The sequence below is a fragment of the Coregonus clupeaformis genome, chromosome 23 (assembly GCF_020615455.1).
Source record: "Coregonus clupeaformis isolate EN_2021a chromosome 23, ASM2061545v1, whole genome shotgun sequence".
Classification (NCBI taxonomy): domain Eukaryota; kingdom Metazoa; phylum Chordata; class Actinopteri; order Salmoniformes; family Salmonidae; genus Coregonus; species Coregonus clupeaformis.
The window spans coordinates 54,110,827-54,125,303 of record NC_059214.1 but is presented as its reverse complement, the minus strand read 5'-3'; the positions used below and the strand labels follow the sequence as shown (position 1 = coordinate 54,125,303).

Here is a 14,477-nt window from a genome sequence, read left to right as displayed (position 1 = left end):
CCATTGAAGTGGTTTGCATGAATTAAAATACTAGTCTATTTTAGAAGACGCGTATTGACCTCTTTTGTTCCTAATACCAGATTTGAATTGACGCAACTTAACACTGGGAAATCTCAGACTTCAGTGAGTTCAAGACAACTGGGACAAAATGAACTCCGACTGGGAAAATACGTTTTGAACGGTCATCCAACTCGGAATTCCAAGTCGGGAACTCAGGCCTCTTTCTAGAGCTCCGACTTGGTGGTGCACATGTAGCCTATAGCCTGTTTTAGAGAAATGTCATCATCAAATATTGTAAGAGCTTCATTGTCTGCTTATATGCCCCCTTTATTTATCCTACGGTTCTGACTTGGTGTACAGGGAGAATACTGTAAGATCGGCCCATGTTCTGAATTCTGTCGTTGTACATTTCAAAAGTACTGAACATCTAGTAACATTGACTACGTCCGTCCTAGCTCGCTCATTAATGTCTTAATCGAAATTACGGATTGCCTCTTATGCCATAGTTTGTACATCTCAATTGTCAGTAGAAACCACATTTGTTTAAGCAAGTCAGCCATATCAGCTATGTTTTTTGAAAAGGTAGTAAATGAGGCTGAATGAACTGTTTCGCTGCCAGACAAGGCAAAAATTACTGCATCCAAAATCCCACAGTCGACTGCAGTTACTGCACTTTTACTGCAGTTTCAAAACTGCAATCTTTTTTTGTAAGGGTATGGAAAAGTTCTTTCAATGCAATATTTTCCAGACTGGTAACCAAAACATGGCCACTATTGGCCAATAAATATTCATGTGGGTGTGGTCTGGCAACTAAATGCATATAAATCAGTCAAGGATATTCATATTGTAACAAAACTTGGTACACATGTTGCAAACACTGTCAAGACTCAACATTTGCAAGAGCATTCATATCGACCTCACAGTGGCGCTATAACAGGCACATGTTGATATCTCTTGATCTGTTTGACTCAAGTGATGAAATTTGGCACACATGCTCAGGCATATGAATCTAGCTAATCCAAGTGATCTCTGACACCACTGGCCCCATTTTGACAAAACTTGGGTGAATGAGTATTGCCATAGAGATCTGTATATTACAAAATTACACTGATTGGCCCAAGGGGAGCACTGCATCATTCGTGGGGGACGACACGTTTACTTTTGCCTTGTTTAATCATCCTTTTCAAAGGATCATAATAACACCAACTGAAAATCACACACCAACTCAAAATCAAGAATTTTATAAGTTCCAAGTTTATTAACAAGTTCTTAGAAAACATACAAATGATGTCACAGCTTCAGGTCTTCAGGCACGGGTCAGTCGTGATAGACAGGTACACTGTCCAATGAGATAATTCCTTCTGGCCCTTCCCTTTAGTAGAGTTAGGGCAGATGAAAGGAAAAGTGAGTATTTCACATTCACTCAGAGATCACAGCATACAAATTCTAAGGAAATAAACTCAGAATTACGGGTTGTCTGCTTGTGTCCTGTGTTTAGAACTACAATAATTTCACCAGCATACTCACCGTTATATGATTATGGATCAGGTACAGTAGAAACCATTTCAAAACCACCATGTCATCCACTCTGCTGATGTCACAATGAGAGAAAACTGTCAGTTCTTCTTTTTGCAACAAATGTGTGTTCTCTTGAACATTTGTATCCCGCGATGTCACAATAAGAGAACATTTAATGTGTGTGACATTGTGAGGTCACAAGCGAGTATTATCATTTCATTTAATGTCAGAGAGCATTGACAGCTCATAAGGAGAGTGGGTGCCTCACAATCTAAAATGGCTTCCTCTCCTCACCTCCTTTCATAAATCTGCACGTCACATAGTAGCTATCCAAAGCGATACGGTATTGATTCTCCTATATTTTCTCATCAGTGTAGTTGAAGGAGAGGAAGCCACTTCAGACCATTGAGATTCTGTCTTAACCTATAGAGGTTGCATAAAAAAGTAACATAAGGGCTTTGGCCAAATTCTGGTTTCCATCCCATCACAAACACACACCCACGATGAAAGAGCAAGAGAACTAACAACAGTTAATAACACACTACTTGTAACCAATACAAGAGAAAACAAATAAGAATGTCTATATAGAAACAAGCTTTTTCTTTTGAAACTTAACAAGAGGTGTTGAAAACACTATTTACATGCCATAACAACAAGGCTTGGCACTTTTTTGCAGAGGAAAGGTACAAAAAATTGCTTGCTTTTTAAAAACCAAACCAAAAACAATCTCCCAAACATGGTGTTTTTGCATCTTTTTGCTACCATGTCAGTTTGCAGATACTTCTGAGGCTATGGTGGCAGAGCTTAGAGTAACAGAACGACTGGTAAAAAGCAGAGAGAAAAGAAACAGAACCAGGAAGAGTGGATGTCTATGGTTTCCTTCTTTCTGCCTCCAAACCCTGGATGTCACAGAAAAGGGGTGGGGGGGCAGAGTAGACCGTCGAGATGGCAAGGAGATTCCATGGCCACCATCTCTAGGCATCAGACTGTGATATTTGGCATATTCACACACCTAATGGCTGAGTCAGCCATCACTCATGAGATTCAGTGGGTCCTGACCAATAGGGGCTACAGAAGGAGGGTTCCTGCCCCCCCCCGGCCAATGAAAGGTTGGGACAGTGCGTGTTGGGCCGAGTTGATTTTCAGGCTGCTGAAGTGTATTGCAGACGATTTCTGTGCTCTGTTCTGCTGACGTGTGTTATAATGAAGCCAACACAAAACGCAGGTCAGGCTCTGCTGATGTCATAGTCAGATAGAGAGCTTGCCATAGAGATCCTATTATTCCTAATTCTATGGAGCTGGCTGTGCGGATGTCACAATGCCACAGAACTCTTTCACTGTGATGTCACAAGAAGAGAACAAGTGTCCAGGTTAGGACACAGCTCCTCCCACAGGATTATGATGTAATAGTTTGATGATGAAACAGTGGCACAACAAACAGAACAATTTGATGCAGAGCGTTTGGAGGAGCAAAACTGGATCTCAAATGGCATCCTATCCCCCACATACTAGTGCACTACTTTTGACCAGTGCACTATATGGGGAATAGGGTGTGATTTGAGACTTGGCTAGAGCCTGCCGTGTCCTCTCCTATATGATCTTCAGAGTGCTGCCGTAGGTCTGCTGTACCACCACCTGCACGTTGTCCAGGATGAAGTCAAAGGCCATGCTCCATACAGACTCCACAGACTGCTGCATCAACCTGCAATCACATAGGATACGTGAAAATAAATGAATGGAACAGAGGACAAAACTGAAAAGTACTAACCTTGGCCCAGTGGTCCTTGACTGAGACTGAGAAGAGGGGAGAGTTAGACCATGAGTGGACCGTACCTCTTCATGTACTTGATGACCAGGTCAAGTTTCTCCAGGTCTTTGTCCTCGATCAGATCAGTGCAGTACTTGACCACCTGCAGAATGTCCTCCTCCATGGGTTCTGAGGGCGGGGGGAAAGGACAAAGACCTGGATTTTCACACACAACCACATCATTAACAAACAGTCAAAAACACAACTACTACTGTATGACAGCAAATGTCCCCTTATTCCCAGAGATGGTACTGACCGACCCACTCCCCCTTCTGTACCTGAGATGGTAGTGACCCATTCTCTGAGGAGTGTTCGGATGTCCGTGAAATCACAGGCTCCAGCCAGGGTGGGTTCGGGGCGAGGGGTGAACTTAGACAGAGTCTCTGGGACATCCTGCTTTAGGGAGGATGTGGAAGGTCCATTCTCCAGCTGGTTGGGGGTCAGTTCAGGGCCAATCATTAAGCCATTCAGAAAAACATTAACTGACCTTGGATAAGTGTCTAGAGGCTCACCTTGAGGCCGCTGGATAGGTCCCTCGGTCTGAGCGAGTGCTGTAGGGCTTTGGCGGGGCTGTTTCCTGGTGGGTGGGGCTTCTTTAGAGGGGAGGGGCCTTTCTTAGCGGGGCTGGAGTTGGCGTTCTTCTTCTTGTAGCGCCTCTTCACCCGACCCGCCCCCACCCCTACCTGCTTCAGCTGCAACAGGGGGTTCCTCTGCTCTGCTACAGAGATAGAGAGTGGTTGAGAGAGGGGGGGGGACAAAGGAGGTGAGGAAAGGAGTGAGAGTTAGAGATGGAGAGAGATAAGGGGGTAATGCAAAGAGAGTTGAATTCTATAATTTGTCGAACGTCTACGGTTCTTTCCAGTGTATTGGATGGATATACTGTTTTCTGCTCTACATCTTTGGTCTCTGGTCTTACCCATGATCCCCTGGGCCTGGGCGGTCTCTCTGCGGCCGTACGCTGAACGCAGTTCCTCCTGGAGCTCTCTGGGGAGCGCTGCAAACACCTCCGGGTCAACCTACAAACAGAGAGAGAGATGTAATATATACTACCAGTCAAAAGTTTGGACACACCTACTCATTCAAGGGTTTTTCTTTATTTTTACATTGTAGACTAATAGTGAAGACATCAAAACTATGAAATAACACATATGGAATTATGTAGTAACCCAAAAAGTGTTAAACAAATTAAAATATATTTTATATTTGAGATACTTCAAATAGCCACCCTTTGCCTTTTTTATTGTTTAATTTCACCTTTATTTAACCAGGTAGGCCAGTTGAGAACAAGTTCTCATTTACAACTACGACCTGGCCAAGATAAAGCAAAGCAGTGCGATAAAAACAACAAACACAGAGTTACATATGGAATAAACAAAACGTACAGTCAATAACACAATAGGAAATCTATATACAGTGTGTGCAAATGTAGTAAGTTATGGAGGTAAGGCAATAAATAGGCCATAGTGCAAAATAATTACAATTTAGTATTAACACTGGAGTGATAGATGTGCAGAAGATGTGCAAATAGAGATACTGGGGTGCAATATAGGGATGAGGTAGTTGGGTGGGCTAATTACAGATGGGCTGTGTACAGGTGCAGTGATCGGTAAGCTGCTCTGACAACTGATGCTTAAAGATAGTGAGGGAGATAAGTGTCTCCAGCTTCAGAGATTTTTGCAGTTCGTTCCAGTCATTTGCAGCAGAGAACTGGAAGGAATGGCGGCCAAAGGAGGTGTTGGCTTTGGGGATGACCAGTGAGATATACCTGCTGGAACGCATACTACGGGTGGGTGCTGCTATGGTGACTAATGAGCTAAGATAAGGCAGGGATTTGCCTAGAAGAGATGTATAGATGACCTGGAGCCAGTGGGTTTGGCGACAAATATGTAGTGAGGGCCAGCCAACGAGAGCGTACAGGTCACAATGGTGGGTAGTATATGGGGCTTTGGTGACAAAATGGATGGCACTGTGATAGACTACATCCAATTTGCTGAGTAGAGTGTTGGAAGCTATTTTGTAAATGACATCGCCGAAGTCAAGGATCGGTAGGATAGTAAGTTTAACGAGAGCATGCTTAGCAGCATGAGTAATGGAGGCTTTGTTGCGAAATAGGAAGCCGGTTCTAGATTTAACTTTGGATTGGAGATGCTTAATGTGAGTCTGGAAGGAGAGTTTACAGTCTAACCAGACACCTAGGTATTTGTAGTTGTCCACATATTCTAAGTCAGACCTGCCGAGAGTAGCGATTCTAGTCGGGTGGGCGGGTGCAAGCAGTTCACATATGGTGTCCAGGGCACAACTGGGGGCTGAGGGGGGTCTGTAGCAAGCTGCAACAGTGAGATACTTATCTCTGGAAAGGTGGATTTTTAGAAGTAGAAGCTCAAACTGTTTGGGCACAGACCTGGATAGTATGATAGAGCTCTGCAGACTATCTCTACAGTAGATTGCAACTCCGCCCCCTTTGGCAGTTCTATCTAGATGACAGCTTTGCACACTCTAATGAACTCTGCAGCAGAGGTAACTCTGGGTCTTCCATTCCTGTGGAGGTCCTCATGAAAGCCAGTTTCATCATAGCGCTTGATGGTTTTTGCAACTGCACTTAAAGAAACTTTAAAAGTTCTTGAAGTGTTCCGTATTGACTGACCTTCATGTCTTAAAGTAATGATGGACTGTCGTTTCTCTTTGCTTATTTGAGCTGTTCTTGCCATAATATGGACTTGATCTTTTACCAAATAGGGCCATCTTCTGTATACTACCTTGTCACAACACAACTGATTGGCTCAAACGCATTAAGAAGGAAAGAAATTCCACCAATTAAGAAGGAAAGAAATTCCACAAATTAACTTTTAAGAAGGCACACCTGTTAATTAAATGCATTCCAGGTGACTACCTCATGAAGCTGGTTGAGAGAATGCCAAGAGTGTGCAAAGCAGTCATCAAGGCAAAGGGTGGCTATTTGAAGAATCTCAAATATAAACAAATCAAAAATATATTTTAACACTTTTTTGGTTACTACATGATTCCATATGTGTTATTTCATAGTTTTGATGTCTTCACTATTATTCTACAATGTAGAAAATAGTAAAAAGAAAGAAAAACCCTAGAATGAATAGGTACTGGTACTGTATGTGTGTGTGTGTAATGGGGGTATTGGCATTAATGAGAATGTTTTTGTGTGTGTACCTGGGAAAAGTCAGGCAGTTCCAGTATGATGCCCGTGGAGCCGGTCTGTCCAGGCTGGTTGGGGATCTGAAGCACCAGTGTTCCTACAGGAAGGGCAGCGGGGGGAGGAGGAGAGGAGGGTAGAAGGGGAGACGAGGGGGAAGAAAGAGGGGAAGAGGGGTGAGGGCTAGAGGGGCGGTGGTGTGACCCGTTGTGGGATCCCTCTGCGTCTCTGTGGGTCCAGGAGCGCTCCACCTGTTTTCTCAATTCTGCAGGCAAGGCGTCCAACACTGACCGGTCCACCTGACACATGGACACACACAAGTAAGGGCGGCTTTCAAACTGCCGAAAATGATGCATCAAAAACATAGCCAACCCAATGGATTTTCAATGAGAGCAATGCACTGGTGAACTAGGAGTGGAGAACCTGTGAAGGAGAGGGGACCTCGATGCTGATGTTGAGGCGTGTCCGAACATGGTTAGGTGTGCGTGTAGGGGGCGGCGGCTCTTCTTTACTCGTCCCTGGGATTGGATCAGCAGGTGAAGGAGGGCGGAGAGTGGAGAAGGGGGGCGGGACTCTGGCAGAGGAATTCTTCTCCTGATTGGTGGTTGAGTCAGCAACAGGAGCATTAGGTAGCGAATCTGAAGAGAGAGAGAGCAGAGGTTAATGAATGGCTCGAAGAATGACTCCTTTAGGTAATCACTAACAAGATCTCACACAAACACACACCTGTGTGGTTGTGTTGGGTGGGTGGCCGCTGCGCCAGAAGCATGTCTCTGATGGAGCGCGTTTTAGGGCCATGGGGGGCTGAGTGGGCCCCCTCAAGGAGCTGCACCTGAAGGCCCACCCCCCTCAGGTCCTGCACCTCCAGCCTCATTGCGTGGAACAGCTTGATGACCTCACTGGCTATCAGCTGACCACTGTCTGTCGGCTGGGCCAGGGTTACTGACCTGAGAGAGGAGGAAAGAGAGGACAGAGGGAGAGAGAAGAGGAAAGAAGGACAGAGAAATGGATAAGGAGAGAGGTGAGTGAATTATGTCCCCTCAGTGTGTCACTCTTGTCGATTGCTCTCTCACCTGGCCAGATTGTCACAGATGCCGTGACCACCATATTTGGATGGCTCCACCGGGGCCCCCACCTTACGCACCATGACCTTTAGGGTCAGCCTGCGACCCCTAAGCCCCACCCCCTGAAGACGCTTCTGTACCTCCATGGACAGGTTGGTCAGGAACGACTCCGCCTCGTCCACCTGGTGAGAGAGAATGGAGTGACAGAAAAGCCTCTCACCTTGAGCAGTGAAAGAAGAACATCGGTTCTACACAAGATATTCCATTCTGACCGAGTATTCTGCCTCCTTGAATAAGCCTTGGTTCTGACCAGTATAAACCAGTTATGACCTGTGTGGAGTGGACCAGATCAAACAAGCTCTAACCAAATCTGGTCCTGACCTGTGTGAAGCGGATGTTGTAGTTCATCTCGGCCGAGACAGACTTCCTCTCCTTCTCGCTGCGGACGGGCCGGTCATCCAGACCTCGACAGAACCTGAAGAGGGTCTGCCCGGTGCGAGGGCCAAACTCCTTCTGCAGCCGCTGTAGAGACACCTGCTGCAGGTCCCCACATGACCTCACACCCAGAGACGCCAGCTTCCCGCCCATAGAACGGCCCACACCTGAGATTGTGGAGGGGTAGAGGGATGGGTAGAGATGATGAAATGCACCACCAGAAAGATGATCAGTTGCAGTGTGTCCACCAGGTGGTGCTGTAGTATCCTCACCTGGCAGGCTAGTGACCGTGTGGTCCCTGATGAAGTCGTCTACTTCCTCTGACCTCAGGAGGTACTGTCCGTCCGGCTTGGCCTTCCGGGTCGCCATCCTCGCCAGCAGGATGTTGGACCCTGGAGAGGTCAGAGGTGACAGGTCACAAGTGTGACTGAGTGGGAGGGAAAATATGCTAAACAATGGCAGTCAACTCCCCTTGCTCCCCTAGAAGTTCAGGGTCGTATTCAGTAGAGCACAAGCACACTGTAGCAAAACATTTTGAAGTGGAAAATAAAAAGGAGCATTTCTTATTGGACAAGGCCAGATAAGAGTCCCTCCCTGTTTCAGTCTGTTTTCTGCCATTTGGTGCATAAACACAACCTAGATAATGCCCCCTCCGTTTGCAAACGTTTCCTCCCCTGTTGTGCATACAGAATGTTACCCAGGGGTGGCAGAGGAAGGCGTGGCACCACTCACCCATGCCCACCGAGGCAGTGCACCCTGTCCTCTCCCTGACGTCTGTCCGGATGGCACTGGCCAGCTCTTCAGGTGTAACACCCAACTCAGCCAGCAGGGCGGAGCCATCCACCAACGCCTCGTCACAACTCAGAGCCTCGATGTTGTGAGTATAACTACAGAGGGGGGGTTTAATCAACTTGTTGTTTATCAGATGAGATTGTGCTACAATCCTAACAAGTAACAAAGGAATCAGAATAGTCATGGGGGTCATGACTAACAGCAGATGAAAGGGAGAGGGAGGTGAGCGAGAAAAAGAGAGAGATGGAGTATCTGTAAATCCCTACATCCGTACCTGGCGAGGGTCTCGTACATAGCCAGTGCCACTTCCTTGTAAGCCTGGAAGTCATAAGGGACAGACTGCAGGGAGGGACACAGCTGTTTGGCCTGGCCAAAAAACATCCCATTCCTCACACCTGCCTGCCTGACAGACAGAAAAAAAAGAGACTACAGATTACTATAGGGTAGAGCGTGTGTGAGTGTGTATGGAACCTGGCCTCGTTGGAATGCACCTCTGCCCCGTCAGGAATGCACATAGGACATTAGATAGGCTAAGAGCAAGTCAACTTCCAGATACCAAAGAATATATCCCTTTTCTCTGGAAGCAATGTTCATATACTATTTTAAGCTTAGTGCTTAGAATAGCCAATTATATTTCCACCAACCATTTCATTTGTTTGGCTTCTTTTTGAAGGCCTTAGGGTCAATTTGAGGATTAAACTAATGCATTCTGGGAAACGCAGTATTTCCACCATATTTAACCAAATTAAAATAATTAATTAAACATAAATTTATAACATTCACATACAGGTTTTGTTTTCCTTGATCATTCATTTTAAGGGTATGTCCTGAAAATCAATTGTTTCAACACTATTGTACAGTGGGGAAAAAACGTTTTTAGTCAGCCACCAATTGTGCAAGTTCTCCCACTTAAAAAGATGAGAGAGGCCTGTAATTTCCATCATAGGTACACGTCAACTATGACAGACAAAATGAGAAGAAAAAAATTCCAGAAAATCACATTGTAGGATTTTTTATGAATTTATTTGCAAATTATGATGGAAAATAAGTATTTGGTCAATAACAAAAGTTTCTCAATACTTTGTTATATACCCTTTGTTGGCAATGACACAGGTCAAACGTTTTCTGTAAGTCTTCACAAGGTTTTCACACACTGTTGCTGGTATTTTGGCCCATTCCTCCATGCAGATCTCCTCTAGAGCAACTCCCTCCAAAGATTTTCTATGGGGTTGAGATCTGGAGACTGGCTAGGCCACTCCAGGACCTTGAAATGCTTCTTACGAAGCCACTCCTTCGTTGCCCGGGCGGTGTGTTTGGGATCATTGTCATGCTGAAAGACCCAGCCACGTTTCATCTTCAATGCCCTTGCTGATGGAAGGAGGTTTTCACTCAAAATCTCACGATACATGGACCCCATTCATTCTTTCCTTTACACGGATCAGTCGTCCTGGTCCCTTTGCAGAAAAACAGCCCCAAAGCATGATGTTTCCACCCCCATGCTTCACAGTAGGTATGGTGTTCTTTGGATGCAACTCAGCATTCTTTGTCCTCCAAACACGACGAGTTGAGTTTTTACCAAAAAGTTATATTTTGGTTTAATCTGACATTCTCCCAATCCTCTTCTGGATCATCCAAATGCACTCTAAGAAACTTCAGACGGGCCTGGACATGTACTGGCTTAAGCAGGGGGACACGTCTGGCACTGCAGGATTTGAGTCCCTGGCGGCGTAGTGTGTTACTGATGGTAGGCTTTGTTACTTTGGTCCCAGCTCTCTGCAGGTCATTCACTAGGTCCCCCCGTGTGGTTCTGGGATTTTTGCTCACCGTTCTTGTGATCATTTTGACCCCACGGGGTGAGATCTTGCGTGGAGCCCCAGATAGAGGGAGATTATCAGTGGTCTTGTATGTCTTCCATTTCCTAATAATTGCTCCCACAGTTGATTTCTTCAAACCAAGCTGCTTACCTATTGCAGATTCAGTCTTCCCAGCCTGGTGCAGGTCTACAATTTTGTTTCTGGTGTCCTTTGACAGCTCTTTGGTCTTGGCCATAGTGGAGTTTGGAGTGTGACTGTTTGAGGTTGTGGACAGGTATCTTTTATACTGATAGCAAGTTCAAACAGGTGCCATTAATACAGGTAACGAGTGGAGGACAGAGGAGCCTCTTAAAGAAGAAGTTACAGGTCTGTGAGAGCCAGAAATCTTGCTTGTTTGTAGGTGACCAAATACTTATTTTCCACCATAATTTGCAAATAAATTCATAAAAAATCCTACAATGTGATTTTCTGGATTTTTTCTCCTCAATTTGTCTGTCATAGTTGACGTGTACCTATGATGAAAATTACAGGCCTCTCTCATCTTTTTAAGTGGGAGAACTTGCACAATTGGTGGCTGACTAAATACTTTTTTCCCCCACTGTATATGCATGTATATAATGACATGCTTTATGTTTTATGTACATTTGTATTGACTACACTTAATAAAAGAAAAGAAGAGGCATTTGAATTTCACCGTATAAAATTATATTCAAGAAGGCATTCTCAATTCAATTCTGAATTGAGCCTAACCCTGGTGTGTGAGTGTGGAGAGACAGAGAGTTACCTGGCCTCGTAGCTACAGGAGGCAATCTCAGCCATAGAGAGGGAAGTTGTGTCCAGGTCCATGCCGTTGCCGTGGGAGACGTGACTCTCTGCCGCGGTCATTTCCTCCAGGTCCCCATCCTTCCTCTCTGAGACACCTGCATGTGAGTATTTCCTCTGGTAGTACTGCAGCTCCAGCTGGCAGTCAACACCAGCCCTCTGGGCCACTCTACCTGGACCACAGTTACTGGTCACAGCTACTGGTTTCCCTGGGGGCAGGAGAGGAGGTGGGCAGTTAGTGGGCACTGGGCAGTTTAGGACTAGATTTGTGGCATACAAATACATGAGAGTGTGTGTGTGTGTGTGGGACTGGCACAATTACCGTATAACCGACAGTTAGTCATAAATGTTTTAAGAAGAAAAAAAAAATCAGTTCTGATAAGATGGTCTCGGGTATGTGTAATTACAACTGATTTGCCCATAAGGAACCGTGCAGACCCACTAGAGAAAGACAGAGAACATTATATCATTTATGTTGCTTATTTTTCACGAGTGGCACGTGTAACTTATTGTTGTTGTTGGCCAATCACAAGTCATCAAACCGCACTACAGTCATAGAGCCAAAGCGCCTCAGTGTATGGCAAAGCAAGTTAGGAGATTATCTAACCAACGGAAGATGAAAAAAATAAAATGACGGAATTAAAAGTTAAATGAGAAGGATATGCTACAGCGACCAAGAGCCAACAGGTAAGAGCCAACAGGTAACGTTAGGCTGATACTTAATAATCTGAACGGAGTAGTTGTTATTTGTAATTAGGACGGGGAGAAAAAGCATGTTGCCTCAATTAGCATAGCTAGCTAGCTTTTTATTTTACCAGGTAAGTTGACTGAGAACACATTCTCATTTACAGCAACAACCTGGGGAATAGTTACAGGGGAGAGGAAGGGGGATGAATGAGCCAACTGGAAGCTGGGGATGATTAGGTGGCTACGATGGTATGAGGGCCAGATTGGGAATTTAGCCAGAACCCCGGGGTTAACACCCCTACTCTTACGATAAGTGTCACCCGTTAAGTGCCATCCAAAAGACGGCACCCTACACAGGGCAATGTCCCAAATCACTGCCCTGGGACATTGGGATATTTTTTTTGGGACCAGGGGAAAGAGTGCCTCCTACTGGCCCTCCAACACCACTTCCAGCAGCACCTGGTCTCCCATCCAGGGACCGACCAGGACTAACCCTGCTTAGCGTCAGAGGAAAGACAGCAGTGGGATGCAGGATGGTAATGTTAGCTAGTTAGCCATCAAGCTGCTTGCTAACTAGCTAGCTTCTCTACTCGGTTTGATGCAGTCAAGAAGACGGGTACTATGTATTCAAATGGGATGATAAATAACACATGGAAGCTAGAAGTTTGTCTAACTAGCGAGAGTTGGCGTGGTTGCTGCTGTCCCTCTCTCCCTCTGAACCCGGTGTCACTCACACACGGCACGGCCCCTCCTGTCTGTTGCTAGTTGCTCCATTCCGCTCTCCCTCGCTAAGCTCCGGATAATAAAGTAGCTTAGAAATTGGCTTTTCTGCTGCTTCCCTCACTTGGATTGGATCGGTCTGGATCCGACCACCATATAAACTGAGTATACAAAACATTAAAAACTTTCCATGACATAGACTGACCAGGTGAGTCCAGGTGAAAGCTAAGATCCCTTATTGATGTCAGTTGTTAAATCCACTTCAAATCAGTGTAGATGAAGGGGAGAAGGCAGGTTAAAGAAGGATGTTTAAGCCTCGAGACAATTGAGACATGGATTGTGTATGTCTGCCATTTAGATGGTGAATGGGCAAGAAAAAAGATTCAAGTGCCTTTGAACGGGGTGTGGTAGAAGGTGCCAGGCTCACCGGTTTGAGTGTGTCATGAACTGCAACGCTGCTGGGTTTTTCACGCTCAACAGTTTCCCGTGTGTATCAAGAATGGTCCACCACCAAAAGGATATCCAGCCAACTTGACAACTGTGGGAAGCATGGGAGTCAACATGGGCCTGCATCCCTGTGGAACGCTTTCGACACCTTGTAGTCCATGCCCCGATGAATTGAGGCTGTTTTGAGGACAAAAGGGGTCGGTGCAACTCAATATTAGGTATACACAGTGCATTCGGAAAGTATTCAGACCCCTTCCCCTTTTCCACATTTTGTTACGTTACAGCCTTATTCTAAAATGTATTAAATAAATCAAATTCCCTCATCAATCTACACAAATCAAATTCTATTGGTCACATACACATATTTAGCAGATGTTATTGCGGGTGTAGCGAAATGCTTGTGTTCCTAGCTCCAACAGTGCAGTAGTATCTAACAATTCACACAAATCTAAAAGTAAAAGAATGGAATTAAGAAATATATAAATATTAGGACGAGCAATGTCAGAGTGGCATTGACAAAAATACAGTATAATAGAATACAGTATATACATACAGTGAGGAAAAAAGTATTTGATCCCCTGCTGATTTTGTACGTTTGCCCACTGACAAAGAAATGATCAGTCTATAATTTTAATGGTAGGTTTATTTGAACATTGAGAGACAGAATAACAACAAAAAAATCCAGAAAAACACATGTCAAAAATGTTATAAATTGATTTGCATTTTAATGAGGGAAATAAGTATTTGACCCCCTCTCAATCAGAAAGATTTCTGGCTCCCAGGTGTCTTTTATACAGGTAACGAGCTGAGATTAGGAGCACACTCTTAAAGGGAGTGCTCCTAATCTCAGCTTGTTACCTGTATAAAAGACACCTGTCCACAGAAGCAATCAATCAATCAGATTCCAAACTCTCCACCATGGCCAAGACCAAAGAGCTCTCCAAGGATGTCAGGGACAAGATTGTAGACCTACACAAGGCTATAATGGGCTACAAGACCATCGCCAAGCAGCTTGGTGAGAAGGTGACAACAGTTGGTGCGATTATTCGCAAATGGAAGAAACACAAAAGCACTGTCAATCTCCCTTGGCCTGGGGCTCCATGCAAGATCTCACCTCGTGGAGTTGCAATGATCATGAGAACGGTGAGGAATCAGCCCAGAACTACACGGGAGGATCTTGTCAATGATCTCAAGGCAGCTGGGAC

At 45.1% G+C, this 14,477-nt stretch overlaps 1 protein-coding gene across 6 annotated transcripts in view; it reads right to left on the bottom strand.

Moving 5' to 3' along the window:
• Positions 1-1,233: 1,233 nt before the first annotated feature.
• LOC121555105 overlaps positions 1,234-14,477 on the bottom strand; it is an 81,282-nt gene continuing 68,038 nt past the window's right edge. For 2 of the 6 annotated variants that reach the window (XM_045206762.1, XM_045206765.1), the window contains 14 exons: positions 11,381-11,627; positions 9,057-9,185; positions 8,723-8,877; positions 8,263-8,382; positions 7,937-8,157; positions 7,565-7,737; positions 7,218-7,438; positions 6,915-7,129; positions 6,509-6,790; positions 4,242-4,341; positions 3,838-4,043; positions 3,604-3,754; positions 3,352-3,481; positions 1,234-3,220 (listed from right to left, as the gene is read on the bottom strand). In XM_045206762.1, the coding sequence (XP_045062697.1) occupies positions 3,109-3,220; positions 3,352-3,481; positions 3,604-3,754; positions 3,838-4,043; positions 4,242-4,341; positions 6,509-6,790; positions 6,915-7,129; positions 7,218-7,438; positions 7,565-7,737; positions 7,937-8,157; positions 8,263-8,382; positions 8,723-8,877; positions 9,057-9,185; positions 11,381-11,627 (2,462 nt within the window). In that variant the 3' untranslated portion in view covers positions 1,234-3,108. The remainder of the gene's footprint in view (positions 3,221-3,351; positions 3,482-3,603; positions 3,755-3,837; positions 4,044-4,241; positions 4,342-6,508; positions 6,791-6,914; positions 7,130-7,217; positions 7,439-7,564; positions 7,738-7,936; positions 8,158-8,262; positions 8,383-8,722; positions 8,878-9,056; positions 9,186-11,380; positions 11,628-14,477) is intronic. The other 4 variants (XR_006657307.1, XR_006657306.1, XM_045206764.1 and 1 more) reach the window with 4 other exon arrangements.